The sequence below is a fragment of the Orcinus orca genome, chromosome 10 (assembly GCF_937001465.1).
Source record: "Orcinus orca chromosome 10, mOrcOrc1.1, whole genome shotgun sequence".
Classification (NCBI taxonomy): domain Eukaryota; kingdom Metazoa; phylum Chordata; class Mammalia; order Artiodactyla; family Delphinidae; genus Orcinus; species Orcinus orca.
Window position 1 is genome coordinate 35,088,228 of NC_064568.1, and position 20,253 is coordinate 35,108,480.

At 43.7% G+C, this 20,253-nt stretch overlaps 1 protein-coding gene across 14 annotated transcripts in view; it reads right to left on the reverse strand.

Annotated features, from left to right (window-relative positions):
* The window catches only part of CACNA1D (calcium voltage-gated channel subunit alpha1 D), a 318,762-nt gene that overhangs the window by 118,737 nt on the left and 179,772 nt on the right, over positions 1–20,253 (reverse strand). For 12 of the 14 annotated variants that reach the window (XM_033424608.2, XM_033424607.2, XM_004267920.4 and 9 more), the window contains exon 8: positions 17,028–17,131. In XM_033424608.2, the coding sequence (XP_033280499.2) occupies positions 17,028–17,131 (104 nt within the window). Of the gene's footprint in view, positions 1–17,027; positions 17,132–17,685; positions 17,790–20,253 lie in introns of all 14 variants that reach the window. The other 2 variants (XM_004267921.4, XM_004267923.4) reach the window with 1 other exon arrangement.

The following is a 20,253-nucleotide window of genomic DNA, read 5'->3' on the forward strand; positions in this document are numbered from 1 at the left end:
TCCTCAGGAGAGCCCTCTCTGACCTGCCAGCCCTCCGCTGCTCTCCCAGGGCACACGGCTGGTACAGATTATGCTCAAGTACACTTGACTGAGAGCCGGAGGGGAGAGGGTGCAGGTGCTGGCGTGCACACAGGGAGTGCCCTGGAGTTCCTCCGTACGTCTCCGTAAGCCTATCTGTAAGTACCGGCATATGATTCAAGGACAGGTAGGCCTCTGGGAACAGCACACCTCTGGGCAGGCGGCGTGTCATCGCCCACTGGATTAGAATCCTTCAGATTCAGTGAAAGCCTCCCAGACTCAGAAGCCGAAAAGCCCCAAACGCTTGGAGGCTCTGAAGGTGCTGGCAGAAAACGTAAACCAAGATTTATTTTAAGTAGAATTTCAAGGGAATGATCTAGTTCTGAGTGGATTAATATTTTATCCCTGAATCCAAAACAAACTCTTATGACAATCAGACTTAGAGAAATTAGGTTAGGTCGTCAAGTGTCACTCCAGGCCCTCCAGGGCGGGGCCCTGGAGACAACAGCTGGCACGTGAATATTCAGACTGCAAACAAGAAGGCTTTTCAAATTCACAGGAACAGCCTTGTTCCTTGTTCACAGGAACAGCCAATGCTGACCACACCTCACATTTGCAAAGGTCTTCACAGTCTACAAGGTCCCTTCCCATCCATTTCTCTCCTTGGTTCTCAGGACAGCATTGTAAGAGAAACCACATGGGGACTTCCCTGGTGGCGCAGTGGTTAAGAATCCGCCTGCCAATGCAGGGGACACGGGTTCGAGCCCTGGTCCGGGAAGATCCAACATGCCGCGGAGCAACTAAGCCCGTGCACCGCAGCTACTGAGCCTGCGCTCTAGAGCCCACAGACCCAACACAGCCAAAAATAAATAAATAAATAAACTTATTTTCAAAAAAAAAGAAAAGAAAAACTACATGGCAATGGGGCCGTCAACTTTAGCGGCGAGAAGACCCTGACTTGGAGAAGCGAAGTATACAGATGAAAGTCACGTCGCCAGGACTCTGACCTCTGAACTTGAGCTCTTCCCACTACGACATGTGGAGACCAATAACCACAGCAACTAGGAATCCCCTGGGCCAAAGGAGCCACCGCAGGCGGGGCAGCGCTCAGGGATCCCAGCCGCAGCACTGCCACAACCCTCGGCTGTGGATACACCCGCTGGAGTTACCAGCAGCCCCAGGCTGTCTCTGCAGAGACTGAAGCTTCTGGCACACACCTCAGGCCAGGGGAGCCCAGACCACAGGGGCTGGACAACATCGCCCCAGACCAAGTGAGCCAGGGTCTCCGTTAGCTGAGGACCCTGCCCCATCGTTAGACCTCACCACCACTAAGCCTCGGCTCTCTTCACTGATGCCGGCAGTCACCAAGCAAAGCGCAAGGCACACGTCCAAGGCCCAGTCCCCATTGCCCAGTGCGTCGTCATCCTGAGGTCCTCTGAACTTCCCCATCACTGACTCAGCCCCCTCTCACTCTTCACTCTGGAATTGCTGCTCCAGAGGGTACATTCTCCTGTATCCTCAACCTTTTCAAAGGGACCCCCCCCCCCCCCGGCCCTTCTCCTTGCTCTGATGGAAACCTGGGTCATCCTCAAGCTTACTGCTTTGCTTCCCTTGTAGCCCTTCCAGACCCCACCTACCTCGGGGTCTCAAGGTGGCGTTGACAGCCTCCTTGCTTTTCTGTTCCTCTTCACATCTAGACCAACACTCCCTCATCCTGCTGTAAAAATCAAATAAACAAAAAACCCTACTCCTTTCAGGACAGTGCCAGTAGGCTATGTGACCTTCTCCCCTTCCTCCCTGTTGTCTCCTACTTGCCCCCTAGACTGAAGTCTTAGGCTCCCAGCTCCCAGCCTTCCTCCTCACGCCAAGTCCTACCATCTTCCTGGGGGACTCCAGTAGCCCTTGGTTGACCCTGCCAACACCTGGCTTTCCAATCCCTTGACATATTAATCTCCACGACTATTGATCCCCAAATTCTACCCCTCCTAATCATGAATTCAAGCTTTCTACTCTCTGACCACAACCTCCTCTCAGATCAGTTGACTTGTCTCACTCCTCCCACTATAAACAATACTAACCTCTTCGGAACATCCAGTCCACTGACCGCCCCCATTTTCTCTCAGTCTGGTAGGCTTCCCCTTCCCTCCTAATCTACCTTAGATTTCATGATCCATCAGTAAACCATTTAGTGATGTTCTTGCTGCTACCCTAAACTCTCTTGCATCCTTTTACTATACAGAGAGCAAACCCCTCAGCCCAGATGACCTCAGATACTCCCTTTCTCCATACCTGGGTAAGAGCAGTCAAACATGGCTACAGAAAAGTCATACGATGCGATAGACTGACATCAATATGGATTCGTCATCGCCAGCTTCAAAAAGGACCTCCATGCTACCTATCATCTACGTCAGTTCTCTGGTCCACTCACTCCCCAATTCCCTGCAACCACCATCTTGAACCTCCCTGACTCTCCAGACAGGACTCTGCCACCCACCCCCTGGCCGCCAGCAGTTAACCCTGCCCCCTGCCTCAGAGGAGCTAGGAATCAGGCAGGAACACTCCCAGCTTCCTACGATCAAACCAAACTCGTATCTGCCCCATATTCTCTTCCTTTCTTCTCATGACAACCTCCTTTTCTTAATACTACCTGTCTTCTGACATCCTAATAAATTGAGTGTTCCAATCCTTCCATTTTTTGAGGTCTTCTTTAATTCCCTTCAGCAAAGTGTTGCATAGACACGATCTTGTACATCTTTCATTAGATTTATTCCTAGGATCTTGATGTTTTTAGGCTTTTTTTTTTTTTTCATCTTCCATGTCTCTGCTTAACATTTTGAATACATGGACTATAGTTATAATGACACTTTCGTGTCCTTTTCTTCTAACATCTGAGTGAGTTCTGCGTTGGTTTCAAATGATTGATTACATCTTCTAATTGTGGGTCACGTTCATCTGCTTCTTTGCATGCCTACTGACTTCTCAATCCCAGACATTTTAAGTTTTATCTTGTTGGATGGTAGATATTTTTGTATTCCTACAAATATGCCAGTGCTTTGTTCTGGGATGCAGTTAAGTAACTTGGACTAAACTTATTGATCATTTCAGGTCTTGCCTTAATAATCTGTTAGGTCAATCTGGAACACTACTTAGTCTAGGACTAGTAATTCCAGTGCTGAGGCAAATCCTTTCTGAGTACTCTACCCAATGTCCTGTGAATTATGAGTTTTTCCAGTCTGGCTGGTGGGAACAGGCAATATTCCTGGCCCTCTGTGAGCACTGAACACCATCCTTTCTAATCCATTCAAATATTCTTTCCCCAGCTTCCTCACACACATGTGCTGAAAAGTACTCTGCTGAATGCTTAAGGGGGAACTTCTGGAGTTCTCTTTCTATGAAATTCTCTCCTCTCCAGTACTCTGTCCTGCATACTTTAGCCACCTTAGTTTTTGCAGACTCTTAGCTTCATCTTCTAAACCCAGGGGGACCACAGGGCTCTGCCTGCGTTCCCCCTCCTTGTGCCGTGGCCCAGGAATTCTCTTAAGCCAGTAAACTGGAACAATTGTGGAGCTTATTTAGTTTATTTCCTGGTTCTCAGGGATCACTGTCCTTTACTACCTGACGTCCAGTGTCTTGAAAACCGTTGTTTTACATATATTGTCTGTTTGGGGTTTTGTTGTTGTTTCAGGAGGGAGGGTAGGGTAAATCTGGTATTTGTTACTCCATCTCAACCAGAAGCAGAAAACTCTTTTTTTTTTTTTTTTTGCGGTACGCAGGCCTCTCACTGTTGTGGCCTCTCCCGTTGCGGAGCACAGGCTCCGGACGCGCAGTCTCAGCGGCCACGGCTCACGAGCCTAGCCGCTCCGCGGCACGTGGGATCCTCCCGGACCGGGGCACGAACCCGTGTCCCCTGCATCGGCAGGCAGACTCTCAACCACTGCGCCACCAGGGAAGCCCCTTAAATCTATTTTAATGGTATTTTAAAATCAACTTTATCATGACACAAGTCACGAACAATAAAATGCACACGATTTAAGTTGATGGTTTGGCTAAGGTTGACACCATGTAAAAAACACCCCAATCAAGATAAAGAACATTTATAACACCTCCCAGAAAGGTCTCTCATTGCCTTTCCCAGTAAACTCTTCCTCTTCCCACCCCAGAAAATCAATGACCTGATTTCTACAGTATAGACTAATTTTGCCTCTTCCAGAACTTCACCCTATGTTCTGTTTTGTACCTGGCTTCTTTCCCTCAGCATCATTGATAATGCCCTAGTACTTCATTCTATTTTGACTGCTGAATGGTATTCCAAAGTTTGACTTGGATACCACAATTTGATTATCTATTTTACCCGCTGATAGACCTTTGGGTTTTTCCAATTTGAAGCTACTATGAACAATGCTCTATGAATGCTGACATACAAGTCATTTATGAGAACTTGACAAGCTTTTCCAAAGTGCTTATACCATTTTATGTTTCTGTGAGCAACATGTGAGCATTATCAGTTGCTCTATACTCTTGGCAACACTTGATACTGTCTTTTTGATTTTAGCTATTCTACTATTCTACATATGTAGTAGAATTTCACTGCAATTTTAGCTTGCATGTCCCAGATGATTAATAATATTAAACATCTTTACATGCACATTGGCTATTTGTATATATTCTTTTGCAAAGTATCTGTTCAAGGCTTTTGCCAATTTTAATTATTTTTTGTTTATTGTATTGTTTACTGTTTATCTTATTATTTAAGAGTTCTTGTATATCCTCCATACAAACCCTTTGTCAGATACACGTATTGTGAATATTTTCTCCCATTGTGTGGTTTTCTTTTCAACTTCTTATTTATGAAGGGCAGAAGTGTTTTTAGAAAACATTTATATTTTAGCTTTTTACTTAGATCTAGGATCCATTCCAAATTAGTGTTTGTGTCTAGTGTGACCTAAAGGTCAAGGTTCATTTTTCTTCTCTTTTAAAGACATATCTAGTTTTTCCAGTATTTCACTGAAAAAAAATTATCCTTTCTCCATTGAATTATTTAGCAGCTTTGTCAAAAAGCAACTGACCATATACACATATTTCTGGATTTTCTATTCCGTTCAATTGTTCTGTGTATCTATCTTTATGACAAAATGACACTGTATTTATTGTAGCCTTATGGAAGTCTTGAAATCAGGTAGTGTAAGTCGTCCAACTTTGTTCTTTGTCAAGATTGTTTTCGTTATTATAGGTCCTTTGCAATTTATATAAATATTGAAATCATCTTGTCAGTTGTTTTTAAAAAAGCCATTAGCATTTATGAATGGGACAGCACTTAATAGATAAATTTGAGGAATGCAGATAAATTCAACATCTTAAAAATACTGAATCTTCCAGTCCAGACCAAATGATCACGGGCCATCATCACTTACCTAGATCGTCTTTAATTTTACTAGCCAGTAGTTTTCAGTGCAGAGGTCTTCCGTATCTTTTCTTATCTTTATTCCTAAGGGTTTTAACTTGTTAATGCTATTGTAAATCATATTTTCTCAAATTTCATTTTCCACATGCTTGCAGCTTGTGTATAGGAATAAAATTGATTTTTGTATCCTGAGACCTTGCTATATTCACTTATTAATTCTAGGAGGTTTTCCGGCAATTTGTTAGGACCTTCTAAGTAGACAATCATGTTTTCTGTCAACAGAAATAGCTTTTGCTTTCTTTCTAATCTTTCTGCCTTTTATATGCTTTACTTGCCTTAATGTACTGGCCAGTACTTCCAGTATAATGTTGAACAAAAGGGGTGAGAGAGGAATGATTACTTTGTTCTTAATCTCAGGGAAAAAAAGCATCCAGTGGGCTTCCCTGGTGGCGCAGTGGTTGAGAGTCCGCCTGCTAATGTAGGGGACACGGGTTCGTGTCCCGGTCCGGGAAGATCCCACATGCCAAGGAGCGGCTGGGCCTGTGAGCCTGCACGTCTGGAGCCTGTGCTCTGCACCGGGAGAGGCCACAACAGTGAGAGGCCCACGTACCGCAAAGAAAAAAAAAAAAAAAAGCATCCAGGCTTTCACCATTAAGTATGTTGTCAGTTACAGTTTTTGTGGTTTTTTTGTAGATAACCTTTTTCAGGTTGAGGAAGTTTCCACATATTCCTAGTTTGCTAAGAGCTTTTTATCATGAATATTACAGAATACTGTTGGTGGCATTTTCTGAGATGATCATATGATTTTTCTCCTTCCTTCTGTTAATATTGTAAATTACATTGTTTGATTTTCCAAAGGTGAACTAACCTTGTGTTTCCTAGATAAACCCCACTTGGTCAGGAGGTATTATTCTTTTAATAATTGCTAGATTTAATTTGTTAGTATTTGAGAATTTTTACATCTAGATTAATGAAAACTACTGTTCTTTTGTCTGTTGCATTTGGTACTGAGGTAATTCTGGCCTCATAAAAATATGTTAGGGAATGTCCCCTTCCTCCTCTATTATCTAAAAGAGATTTTTTTCTAGAAATGATATTCTTTCCTTCTAAATTGTTTGACAGAATTCACTTTTGACATCACTGAGGCCCCCAGTTTTCTGCGAGAGAAGGTTTATGATTCTGAATTCCATTTGAAAAGTGAATATAGGCCTCTTCAGTCTTTTCTTTCTTCTGAGTCAGTTCTAATAAGCTGTGCTCTTCAAGGCATTTGTCCATTTCTCCTAAGTCACTGAATTTATTGCCCTAGTCTCGTTATCATTTTAATGTCTGTAATATTGTGCTGACATACCCTCCATCGTTTCTAATACCGATCGATTTTTCTTTTTTGATTAGTCTTGCTAAAGATTTATTAACTTTATTAAGCTTTTCAAAGAGTCCACTCTTGCCTTTGTTAACTTTACCTATTTCTTGCATTTTCTCTTCTACTGACTTATGCGCTTATTTCTTTTTTCTACTCTCCTTGGATTTAATTTGCTTTGCTTTTCTAGATTCTTAGATGGGAATACAGACCACTGAATGTAAACCTTTCTTCTTTACTAATATAAGCATTTAAAGCTATACATTTCTAAGCACTGCTTTAGATGGATAATGCAAATTGAGATGTATTTTTAATATCTTTCTGTTTAAAAAACTTCTCACTTTTATTGTAATGTTTTTTTTGAATTATAAGTTATTTAGAGATGTATCATTTAATTTTCAGTATCTGAAGGACTTTCTAGACAGCGTATTGTTACCGGTTTCTATTTCAAATCAATTGCTATTAGAAAAAATGTACTCTGCAAGATTTAAATCTTTTGATACTTAGTGAGACTTTTTTTTTTTTAATACAGTCCACACGTGGTCTATCTTGGTGCTCCTGAACAGAATGAGTGTTCTGCAGTTATCGGATACAGTGTTCTGTAAGTACCAGTTAGGACATTCTGGTTGGTAGTGTTCAGATGTTACCTATATTTAGTTTTTTTCATCCCCTTGCTCTTCAGTTATTGAAAGAACTATAAAATTTTCATCTGTTTGTGGATTTATTGATTTCTCCATTTAATTCTGACAGCTTTCTCTTCATGTATTTCAAAGTTTATTAGGTACAAACTCATGCAGAATCATTGTCTTCTCGATGAATTGACCCTTCCAGGAATATGAAATGTCTCTCTCTCTGAAATATCTCTCTCTGCAAATATTCCTTGTATAGAAGTCTATTTTATATATTTTGTATTAATATATTTATCCCTTTATTTTTAATCTGTGTCTTTACAGTATCTTGCATTTTTATTCACTCTGACAATTTCTGTCTTTTCATTAAAACACTGTGCCCATTTCATTCAATCCAAGTACTGATACAGTTGGGTTTAGGTCCACCATCCTGCTGTTGGTTTTTTGTTCATCCCGTATGTTCTTTGTTCCTTTCCTGCCTTATCTGTCCTCTCTCAATTTGTTTCTATTGACACCCCCACTCCATCTTGATTATGGGTCACGTTTTCCTGCTTCTTTTCATGTCCTGTAACTTAATGATGTGGGGAAACATTTGGGGAACATCTGGGGGTTTGGTGTCTTCCTTTAATGGGTGTTGACTTGTTTTGGCAGGTGTTAAGTTAGCCACTTGTCCTGATCCTTTTGAAGCTTGTTTATAAGATTTGCAGGTCTAGACTGGGGTAGGTCTAGAGTGGCTCTTACTCCAGGGCTAAGGTAACCCTACCCGTAATGCCTGGCCTTTCCGAGGTCTCACTTGAATGTCCAATGTATCATCAACGTCAATCTATTCCAGCTGGTCAGAATCCCTCTGTCTCCCAACACTGAGATTTCCAGCAGCTCACAGCTTTGTAGTAGCTGTTCTCTACCAATAAATTCAACTGGCACATAGCAGCTTAGTATATAGTCAAAGATTTCAGAGACTCCCTATTCAGCTTTCCGGAGCCCCTTCTCTGCATACCTCTCTCTCTCCAGTACCCTGCCCTGAAAATCCCAGCTGTCTCGGCCTCTCAAACTCTGCTCTTTGCCTCTCGAGCAAATAGACCACTGTCCTCCTCTGGGCTCTGCCTCCTGTGCCACAATTCTAAAAGCATCTCCAGGCAGACAGCCAGGACAATTGTGGCACTTACTGGATGTGTTTCCCTTCTCCTAAGGAACCCAGTCCTGTGTTGCCTATTTCCATCTTCTGAAAAACAAAAACAAAAAACACTGCTTCATATATTTTCGCCAGTTTTATAGTTGTTTATAGTAAAAGGTCCATTCTGGCACTGTTACTATATTGTGGCTGGAAGAGGATTACAATAGCCTTAAATTGGTCTCCCCACATCCAGTTTGCATCCATCCAATCCATTCATACTACTGCAGCCAGAGTGATTTTTATATGCTGAAGTTTTCCAACGTTAAGAAAAAAGTTCAAATGTTCATAAAAGTCGGAAGACTTACACAGTGAACAGCCATATGCCTACCACCTAGTTTCCATAATTAACATTTGCTACATTTTCTTTAGCTCCTATCTAACCATCCCTCTATCCATCCAGTTATCTTATATTTTTTGAAGTATTTTAAGGTAAGTTGAAGACATCAGAAAGCAGAGTAATTTTTATAAAACACAAATATAAATCACATCACTTTGGGCTTGAAATTTATCAGTGGGTTCCTTTACCCTTCAGCTAATGACCAGAATCTGTGATGTGATCTTGAAGGACCTTTGTGATCTGGGCTCTGCTGACCAGTCTGTCTTCTTTTCTTCGCCCTCCTTTCCCAGCCCCCTGAGTGCCTGCCACCCTGCTTTCTTCAGTTTCTCCAATGCCCTCTGTTCCTTCCCACTGTCGGGCCTTCGCATGGGTTTCTCCTTGACTGTAATACCCTCCCTGGGCGTCTTCTCCCATCTTGCCTGGATATGATGGCTATTCGTTCGTCCTTCTCTTCCTCCAGGACGCTTCCCCTAGACATTTGTTCTCCCTGTTAAACACTCTCACAGCACCATGCACCTTTCCTTCAAAGAACTTATAAAAGTTTATAATTTTTGTCTCCCTCATGAGATACAAGCTTCATGAAGACAAGACTCTGCTTTGTCTCACCACTGAAACCACTGTGTAGGCACACAAAAAATATTCATTGAATGAATAAGTCCTTTTTTCTTAAGAAGTCCAAGAGAGAGAAAAAAATATCGAGCAAGATTTTCTGTTTATTAGTCTGTTGCACTGAACCCGATCCAGTGGTACAGGGTTAGTCCTAAATATCGCCTCCAAGCCAATTATTATAGTTGCCCTCATCCAGATTCTTGGGAACAAAGGCATTCAGAAAGCCCTCCAATTATTATAGTTGCCCTCATCCAGATTCTTGGGAACAAAGGCATTCAGAAAGCCCTCCAAGACAGGAAATTCACCATTTTTTCAGTCCTCTCTTACACAGCCAATTTAAATTCTCGTAACGCTGTGGAGCCATATTTTCATTCGATTCTCAGAGATAACAGCTCTGAGTCTCAGAGTTTCATTTTGTTTCAGAGAAAATATTTTTAAAATAGTATCTTTAAGGGTTTAACACCAGACAGCACCCAACACCTCATTCTGTGCCTCTCCGCACACACTCTTACCTTACACACGAGGGCAATAATGACAGCTCTCCTTTGCTTTGTGGGACCTGCAAACACTGTCTCATACGGGAGAAGGATACTTCCGCCTTGGGTGCATAATCTGCTTAAATATTAAAATGTTCCAGGAAAGGAACAACTGCTGAACTTTAATAAAGAAGAGCTCCCTATATCCCAGACATAAAGGTCTTGCTATACTGAGCTGTCCTGCTATACCAATATTTGATTTCTGTAAGCAATTTTACCAGCCTGTAAGAGGTATTACACAGAAGGAAAAAAAAGACTGGCATAAGGTTGACAGTAGCGCCTCAGGGCAATCACAGAAGTCAAATTATTAAATTCATAAACAACCCTTCACTGCAGAAGTAACAGTGATTGTTAATGCCGCCAGCGGAATAGGGAACACAGGAAAATTATGGCTTTAATTTCAACCATTAAGGTACCAGAGGCTTAATGAAGAGCTGAGCTCTGCATGAGAGCACTATGATGAATTCGCTCAATACAGAGCTCTCCATCGGCAAAGTGGGTGCTCAGGAGGGCACACGTGGCCAGAGACGCCTCCCGGGTGCTCAGAGGTTTTTGCCAAGTGTTATAAAAAAGGATTCGGTTCGGAATAGATGATAGCCACAGCTGACAAGTGAGAGAGCTCTCCTGAATCTGTTGCTAGTGCCTGGTTGCTGTCCACTGCTGTTGCCAGGGGAACAGGCGTCAGCTTGATGGAAACAAGGATCAGGGAAAACTTTCACTTACCTCGTTTCCACTGATCCCAACAGCCATTTCTATGGAAACAGTCGCTTCGAGCCAGCGGCGGAGAGGTTACCGCTCACTTGTTAATGTCAGGTGTGGCTACCAGCCTATGCGCTTCATTCAGGTACCACCGTACCTACAGCACCCGCATCCACCTGTCAGCCACCCCCGACAGCATCTTAACTCTGCAACAGGAAAGTTCAGCGCTTAAAAGTATATATAAATGTTTAACACGGTTCTCTATTAGAAAAAGGAAATTTAGCATTCTTCCACGTAAAGCTGAAGTGGGGCTTAATTTCTTGTTCTACCAAAACCAAACCATGTGAAGTTACTAAAGGACCACAGATCTCTCCCTCAGCTTTCAACCCCACTCCCGACATTACTTCCAAGTTCAAGAAAAGAGACCTCCAACTGTATGGACAACTCTTTCACCTATGGGTCTAGTCAAACCAAAGACAAATCCAGCTAAACGTGTCTGGAATTCTGGTAGCCTGATCATCACTAATTACGCACAGGAAAATCTTTTTTTTTAATTGTAAGAACTATCTACAAATACCCTCCACTGTCCCTTTGTTTTTGGACTAGATCTCGGGGTGCTTTCTTAGTGTGTTGGTCAAGATATGGAATTAACTCATTAACTCAATATAATTTTATTCTGTAAAACAGTGGTAACCAACCATGCTGAGAGCCTGGTTATCCCATTACCTAACTATACCCCTTTCAACGTTGCAAGCAATTCAACTACTCTTCTAAGATGTAGATATGTTTATGTACAGGAAGAAACTCTGTTGTTTATTTTTTGTCAGCAGATGCTGGTCAAATATTTAATGAGAGCTAATTCTAATCCCAGTCATGAATAATTTAGATGAATGCCTATTCCGAGAAGGTATGTCTCCTCAAGCAAACACCACCATCTACCTGGTACGTTTTGCCCGCTGAGCCAACATTCAAGGGGAGGAAATTAGAGGCAATCTCCGATTGACCATGGCTCATAATGGTGTGAATTTAATGGGCCAGGGTGTAAATTATGATGCCCTCCCAAACCTGAACCTATTCAGTACAGTGCCCGCCCCCCAACACCACCCGTCTCCACTTCCTTATACCAACAGTAACACAGGTAGGTAGAGTAGCCATGCCTGAATCTTTGTCTAGGTTTTTTATCCCAACACTTTCAACCAATCACCAAGCATCCTTTCCCCCCAATTATTGTGGATTAAAGAGAAACCAAATGGGTTGAAGAGAAATGGAATGTTCTGGACAAATGTGAATCGAGTCTAAGGATTAGGAGATGAAATTAATCACTTTTTTCCTTTAAAAAAGTGATTAGGATAGAGGTCCATCTCCACATTGGTCATAGTTTGGTAAATAATTCAAGAACCTTCATAGTATGATACTGAATTTATAAAAGAAAATAGAGTTTTTAAACATTTTTTGGCAAGGAACATCCAGGCACCAAGACAACAGTATTAAAAACAACTGAACAGAAAAAAACATTCATAGCATAGGATCCTAAAATTGCCCTTTGGATTTACTATGAACAATGGCATGTGGGGCCTGACTTCAAAGGCCGACAGAGAACAGATGCATCGAAGTCTGGGTTATATTACACTAATCTCTTAAGGGTCTTCTATCTAATCTCTTTCTGGCCATTGCTAAGTGCCGGGGATATGACTGCCACTATAATAAATATCAGAGATTATCTAAACTTCTTAGGAGAAATCCATCTAACAGACATCAAAACCTGTCTAGGCATCGTGGGTCCTTAGTCTTTCTTTGGCAGAAACAAAGACAAAGGCAAATCAAATCCTTCCTCAACAAGGACCTATGATTTACCAGCTTCTAAATATTTTCATCTTCATTGTACCTTCGCGCACCTCTGATAGCATTTTTGAACATTAGATCCTCTAAAAGCAAAGAGCAGTAGAGAATACTTCGTTTATTAACTCCTGAGTAAGAGAGTCATGCAGATTAAACCCAATCTATAGGCCTGGTCACAGGGGAAAAAAATTAGCTTAAAAGAACTGACTTGATTAGATTTTTCTTGCATTTTATATACTCTTATTCAAACTATCGCCATAACGATAACCAAGCTCTCTACACTCTTCAGCTCACTGAATCCTCACGCAACTCCACACGGTGAATATTATTAACATCATTTCACAGACAAGGAAAGTGAGGCTCTAAGAGGTAGGTCATTTCACCAGATCTCACAGTTGGTAAAAAGTAGAGCAAAGAGTCAAGTATTGATTATCCGACTCTAAAGCCAGTGTTTAACCACATGTTACAGAAATGCCATGCCCCTCTATTTGTGCCAAGAAATCACTGTCAGACATAACCTCAATCATGATTTACAGCCGCATCATACTTTATAGCTGACAAAGAACCTCCACGGCCTCCTCTTGGGGGGGCACCGAGTACAGTATTACTGTGCATACATAGCTCGTTTCTCTTGGTCACTTCCTGGGAAATCCAGAAAACGGGACACTTCAGATAGTTTCCAAACAGCCCCTCAGCTGTTCCCACCTCACCCAGGGAGGGGACTGGGAGGAGGCCCGTGGATTTAAGAGAGAGATAGATTCAATGAGTAAAATTCTTTATAGTACATATTTTTCAAAGCACTTCTACGTTCATGAGCTGACCTGAAGCCACCTACCCTACAGCAGGAGGGGCAGCACGGGAGCATCTTCCCCATTTGAGGGGTCAAGAGACATAGGCTCAGGGCTCCTAAGTGAAGTCCCAGAGTTAGCGGGTGACACTGGCAGGACCAGAAGCAAGGTCTTCCAGTTCCCTTCTCATCTATCAGTCCCTTCTTGGGGGTTTGACCCACACCACAGCGGCTCAGAGGGCCCTCTACCTTACCGCAGGTGTGCCTGGCATCAGGTGGGTCCTGCAGGTGAAGACACAAGCCCACGGTCCATGACCACCACTTCCCCCCCGGGAATCTGGCAGTGATTCTAAAGGAACAAAGCACGGAAACACCGCTGTGTTCTCTTATTTTACCTATCTACGGACAAAAACCTCAACGGGGACAAGGGTTAAGTGAACAATTTTAAAAGTGAAAAATCATCAAAGCCACCATGAGAACAGACATAGTCTGAATTGTAGACTTAATCGAGACAGTCTTTCCAATGCCTTGTCAAAATGGGACCATCTCCTTAATGACGACTTAATGTGAAATCACAACTCTAGTTACAGATATTCTCGGCTCCTCCCACAGAGCATGAGCACCAGAGAAAAACGTCTTCATCCAGGATCACGTTTGGCTACGCCGGGCGTGCAGTTCGTGAACCTCGCACGCACCTTGAGAAGAACGGTCTGCGTAAAAGCAAAGATTTTTCCAAAGCATCAGTCTTAATGCTTTAAAAACGTACCAACACCAAAAACAAGTGTGCAAAAAAAAAAAAAAAAAAAGGAGGAGCAACAAATATTTCCAAATGGTTAACAGACTTACAGACACACAGCATCTTATAATGATTCTTCATTAGAAAGCAGCAGCACGGTCTTAAGTGTCTAAAACAGGAGAACTTTTTAATTTGGGCCTTTCGGAATTACATTTGTGTTGGTCTGATGGTCCCTAAGGGGCTATGCGACATAAGTTGTCTTCCTTTTAACATTTATTTAAAACATTTAAAACATTTTTTATATTCCCTCCAGTGTCCCCTAAAAAAAATTGCGAAGAACCCTAAGACTAAAACTAAAATTTAAAAAAAAATTACATTTCTTTAACAAGAAAATGAATACAAATGACCCATTTGGATTTTGTGTTGCTTTGGCGGAAAGTCAAGGAGGAGAACCCAGGCAGAGGAGCCTGGGTAACTAATTGTTAGGGGAGGTAGGAGCAGCCCCTTCTCCGGTTTCTCCACCCCCACCCCCAGAGACCCCTTATCATCTTTCAAGAGCCAGCTCACAGACAGGCAGCTTTCACAGCCGCTCCGTCTCCACCTCTACTCTAGCTTGGCCATCCTGCACTGCCTAACAACAGTTTCCTCCCCACGCCCGAGACAATGACTGTCTGAGCACAAGGCCCCCATCTGTGTCTTCGACATCTTGGCACCCAGGCTTCTGGCCCAGAGCCGGCCACTCAACAGGAACTCAGGAAAAGCTGACCGAATTAGCGAACGCGGATGCCCGACTCTGCTCTGCAGACGCGGCTCTTCCTTTCCACAGAGCACGGCTTAGCATTTCCTACCCAAGTGGTCTTACAGGTGGTGCAGAGTCAGTTGCAGCCCCACATCATGGAACGGACTGAAAACTGCTGCGAAATCTTGGATTTTATTGTAAAAATTCACGTGTCATTTGCGCTCTCCTTCATAAGGGATCTAGTTTTGTTCTGATTCAAAACTGTTTTTAAATTACTTACTATTTTCCCCCAAATATGTTTTAGTCCGCTGGTTGTTCCACCACGGTGTGTGCCTGTTTTTATCCTCCAGCTCTGGGCACCACCCCCCTCGGAGTGCATATTTAACACCCACCATCTAACAAGGAGGCCCTCCCTCCCATTTCCCCGTTTTCCTTTTTAAGCTGCCTCATCACGCAGGGGTGATGTTCCTGCTCTGGGAGCGCAGAGATAAGGCATGTCACTGGCACTGTTAAGATCAATCGCCTCCACGGCCTCAGTTTAGTTGGGTTTAGGAGGCACGGGGTGCCAGGAATTCACAACAGGATTGCTGTTACCCTTGTACGGGCCGTTTCTGTGGTAAAGTCAACACGATGCTGTTTCTCCAGGGATACATTCCACCCTTACCATCCCGACACTAACCTAAGGCCGTGGCGGGTCACTAGGAGGAAGGCACTTTTAAGGTTTTAAGTGAAAGAACATGAGGCTCAAAGAGCCATTTATCTATAGAAGGAAGCTTTGGTTGAGGTGGGGGGCAGGGGGTAAGCTGTCACACCCCCAACTCAGTCCCTACTCCCCTCACTGTGGGGCACGGGCTTCAGGGCCACTTCTAGACAGGGCTTCACAGGATAGTGTACATCCACGCTGTAAAAGTGACCACGCTCGGTCAAGGAGAATTCTAAACGTGTTATCCCTGAAAACAGGCAGGGTGGGTTAGAGGGAAGATGAGGAAAGGAAGCAGAGATGGATCACTGGCTCTGCTTTCTGCTCTGGAAAAGGCAGTGTTGAGAAAAATGCGAGAAAGGTCTCTCCAGTGACTCAGCATTACACGAAGACATCACCTCCCCCAAGATACAAGCTTGGAAAGGCACAGATAGAGTGAGTGAGGAGTAGATAAACTCACTGGGAATGAAGCCTATCAACAGTGTCTCCTGAGGATGTCTGAGCTCAGGGCGCGACAGACGCTCCTCTGGGGAGATGGGCACCTCCCGGGCCTCGGTCGCACTCCCAGCCCCGACCCCGCCCCGGCAATGGCTATATACTGGCTCTGCTTCTGAGAGTCTGGAGAGCCCTGATTCCCTTCTCTGGGGTACTCCCCTGTCCGGGGTGTCTGTGGGATGGGGAGGACGCAGAGCTGCCCAGAAGGGCTCTGGGATGGCAACTACAGGCAGGGCAAAGCCCCCCTCCTGACCCAGTCTCCAGCGAACCCCCTGTCAATCCACCGAGCCAAGGGGGTCAACAAGATGAAATTTCAAAACTGGTGACCGAGTGACATGGACGATGATAAGGCCATAGGCAATTTAGGGGCAAAAGCTGATTATTACCCTGCATTAAAGACAGATTCTACAGGTTAAGATTAAAAATGAATTGAAGGGAGCATTCTCACAGTGACAGCAGCAGAAAACCAAGCTAAGAAACGATCCCGATCTGAAGGATGTGAGAGTTTGAAACTATTCAGTATTTATGTGCTAATCTAGGCTTATTTCTCTTTTACCATGAAATCTGAAACACCACTGGAAATCATCATGATAAACTGCAGGTAAAAAGGGCCAGGTTATGTACTAATGGGAAGAAAACCACAAAAGACAAAGGCCCTTTCCTGGGGGGAGACCAAGGCTGGGAATCCTTTTACTCACTTTTAATCTACTTCTACACACTGGCATATTAACGTGACTGGCTTCGGAGAAATGGTTCCATTAAATTAATAGTATTTGGCAAGCATCAGAAACACAGAATCTCACAGACAGACACAAGCAGAAAGAATCACAGTTTAGTCCAAAAGCAACACACAGAGGGGACATCAGAGTCCACATGCATGCAGAGAAAGCCGCAGGGAGCAGCTGGGGGACACGCAGAGCCGCCTGACACACGGCAGCAGCAGAATGTGGAACACGGAGCCAACTGCTTACCCACTAAGGACACCAAGAACCAGGTTAAGGACGAAAAATGAGCCAAGGATGATGAGACTAACAAAATACACCCATGGCCATTCCCATCCTATCGCATCATTTACCTGTAAAATGTAAGGAGATTAGTTATCAGTTATCCATTTGCCAAAGAGCAGAGCCCCAAGAACAGCTGCTGGACCACTAGGGCTTTGATTAAAGACTGGTGCTCCTAGAAGGGGACGCTGCCACGGGCTTTCCATTTTTGTTCTTTCAATAAGGACAGGTTCTGCTGCTGAAGCCTACAAACGCGACCTACCAAAAATCATTTAGCTACTGTTTTGTACCAATTAATCGGCATTATATCTGGATCCAGGCCAATAACACAATTATAGATGTATCTTCTTTTAGGACAAATGGGCAAGCAATGCCAACAATTTAAATCCCAAGTGACAACGCTGATTAATTTCTGGTCAATAATTACCCTATAGCTTTCTTTCATGAAGGCTGGTAAGGTTCCAGGAAACATCTTGATTTGGGAAGCCTCAGCAGAAAAGAAAGTATCTTGGAGGACACATAAAATGCTTGGCACCCACCCGGCGGCCCCCATCTAGCAAAGCCTGTGTGGTCTTGGCAACTGTCCTCGGGACTCTGCTTTCAAGATGAAAGAGGTGTAGCTTACCCGCTCAATACACCAAGTACAAGATTTAGTACGAAAAATGACCCAAAGATGACGAGACTGACAAAATACACCCAGGGCAATTCAAATCCCATAGCATCATTCATCTGTAAGAAATAAGATGGTCTCATAGGAGTGGGTTAATAAGAGAATCTAATAAGGAGAGAGGGTTACATTAGAGACAGCATTCTATACATTTAATTAAACATTTACTTAGCTTCAAATCAGACAACAGTAGCCAATGCACATTCATTATATATTCCCGAAACACACACGCACACGCACACAGAGCCATCAACGCTTTCAGGGTAAATAAAGCCAACTTTGGCCACTGCTGGGGCAATCAGCTGGGGTTTGGTTCCTTCTCACAGGAAACTGCCTCGGTAAGGGATTTTCAGAAAAGATCTTGACAGAAGACAAAACTAGTGCTTAGCTGGGAACTATTTTCTACTCTGCCCAAGTTGTCAGTACTATTTTTGCTTTCAAAATTTGTGATGGTGGAAAAGTCTTAGTTATAGAGACAAATTTGCAACATTTGACTCTATAAATTCTTTTCTTTAAAAAAAAAAAACCCTAAAATAATAACTTTCCACTGGAAGCCAACCAATCCAAGGAAACCTAACCCACTTTAAATCTGGATTATCTGCTATCAGCGAGTGCAAGCACAGCTAAATTAATGCAAAGAAGGAAAGTATTCAGAAGTCACCTAGCTGACACATGCAGGGGTGCTTTGGGGAATGACATCTTTTTCCGTAACTGGACCCATAGGAAGGACCCAGGAGAAGGAAAGAAGCCCTTATCCTCCACACCTAGCTTGAACCTACATGACCCACCCTGGGGGAGCTGGCTCCAGCGGTGAGCTGTTCCAGAGGAACCTGGCGTCCCTGCTTCTAGGACAAGCTGAGGCAGCACAGTCAGACATGGCCTCCCGGATACACCTTCCCAGGAGAGGTCTGATCATGATGGAGCAAACAAGTGCTTTCAGGTTCACGGCTGGATGGAACTTTCCGGCAGCACAGATCACGTTAAATTGGGCAAACACTTCTCCCAGGGAGGAAGTGTAAGGACTGGTGAGGGGACAGAATGAATGACCCCGGGCCTGACTTTGTCGGAACAGCCAGAATCTTCGGCTAATAGAACAGTATATAGTCTGGGCTGATTCATCGCTCTTGCCTTGCAGGGCCAGGCCCTTGGGCCTTTATGCACGTGCTTTCCTTTACATTATCTGGCGCTAGATTTTTAGCTTTACAGACCGAAGCTCAAGCATTTCACTGTCTGCCTCATGCAGAAACCAAACGGAAAAAGAGAACATTTAAAAAAAAAAAAAAAAATTACCTAACATCTGCTGCTGAAGTCTAGGGAGAGGGCATTAAATCCCTTATGAAACACCTGTTTGGCCACATGAAAATGGATGTGCTTAATAGAACTGCTATCAGTCTGCACATCTTACATCGGCAATTAGAGTAATGAATGAGGCAGGGCCGTGGCTGCAATTGTTGATCTCATTAAGTTGGATAAACTAATTTCAGCAGGAAGGCCAAGGGTAATTCTTCCAAAGCAGCTACACCGCTAAACATATTTAATAATCCAGACGTGGAGGAGAAGAAACAGGCTGCCTGGTGGAGGGACCAGAGCCCAGCCTGGAGCCAGGGCCTTCCACAGAGACCTCTCTGGGCCGGCTTCCCCTCTGTTGTAACAAGAGGAGTGCACATGACAGGGGTGAGTGGGCCTGCTCACGGGGAATAAGGATGTGCACGTCCAGGACTCCCACCGGAGACCCCACTCTCCCACAACTCTGGAAAAGTGGGCCAGCCGTCAGCCGAGCACCTGCCCCACCCATCCTCTCTGAGGCCTCAGTCCCATGTTCCAGAGAATGGCTCCAGGAACAGCTGTCTGCTCCAACTTAGGAGGGAACATTTTTTTTAAGTAAAGAACTTAGAAGTAAGTGTGCAACAGACTCCCATTTGCTCAAATCAGAAATATCACCTGGCATAACAGCTAGGGGCCAAGGGGAAAACAGAGGCCACAGGAGACTCTATAGATCTCCAGAGGGTGGGAAAGAGCAACCAGAATTAAGCTTTAAGGGCCAGTCTTTCTCCCAAAGAAATCTCCTCAACCCAGGTCTCTTTTTCAGAGGCTTACCATACACATAGAACAAGTGAGAACTGGCAAGCTGGTCTCCGAAATACCCATAGGAAAATAGAGACTCTGCTTGGGATTTTGTCTGAGTGGTCTTTGCCAGCAATGGAAAAATCGGGAGGAGCTCAAGCATTTCAATTTAGATTTTTAAAACGTTTATATCAAAGTCATCGTGTGGTGTCATCTGGTACTCAGGAAATAACCTAGTTTCAGTTTCCCCTCACTTCAAAGGCTGAGACGCACATCCGTATCTCCGAGTAAAGGCTAACCTAGGCTTTTTGTTTTTTTCTAACTGTTGCAACTCCTACTAGAAACTTGATATATTGGTTGTCGCTCCCCTGAGCATGGAATCAGAGAAAGGGGCAGAAACGCAAGCTGCTGGCTAAGTAGAGAGGGATTTCCCTGGTACCTTGAATGAATAAGACGGACAGC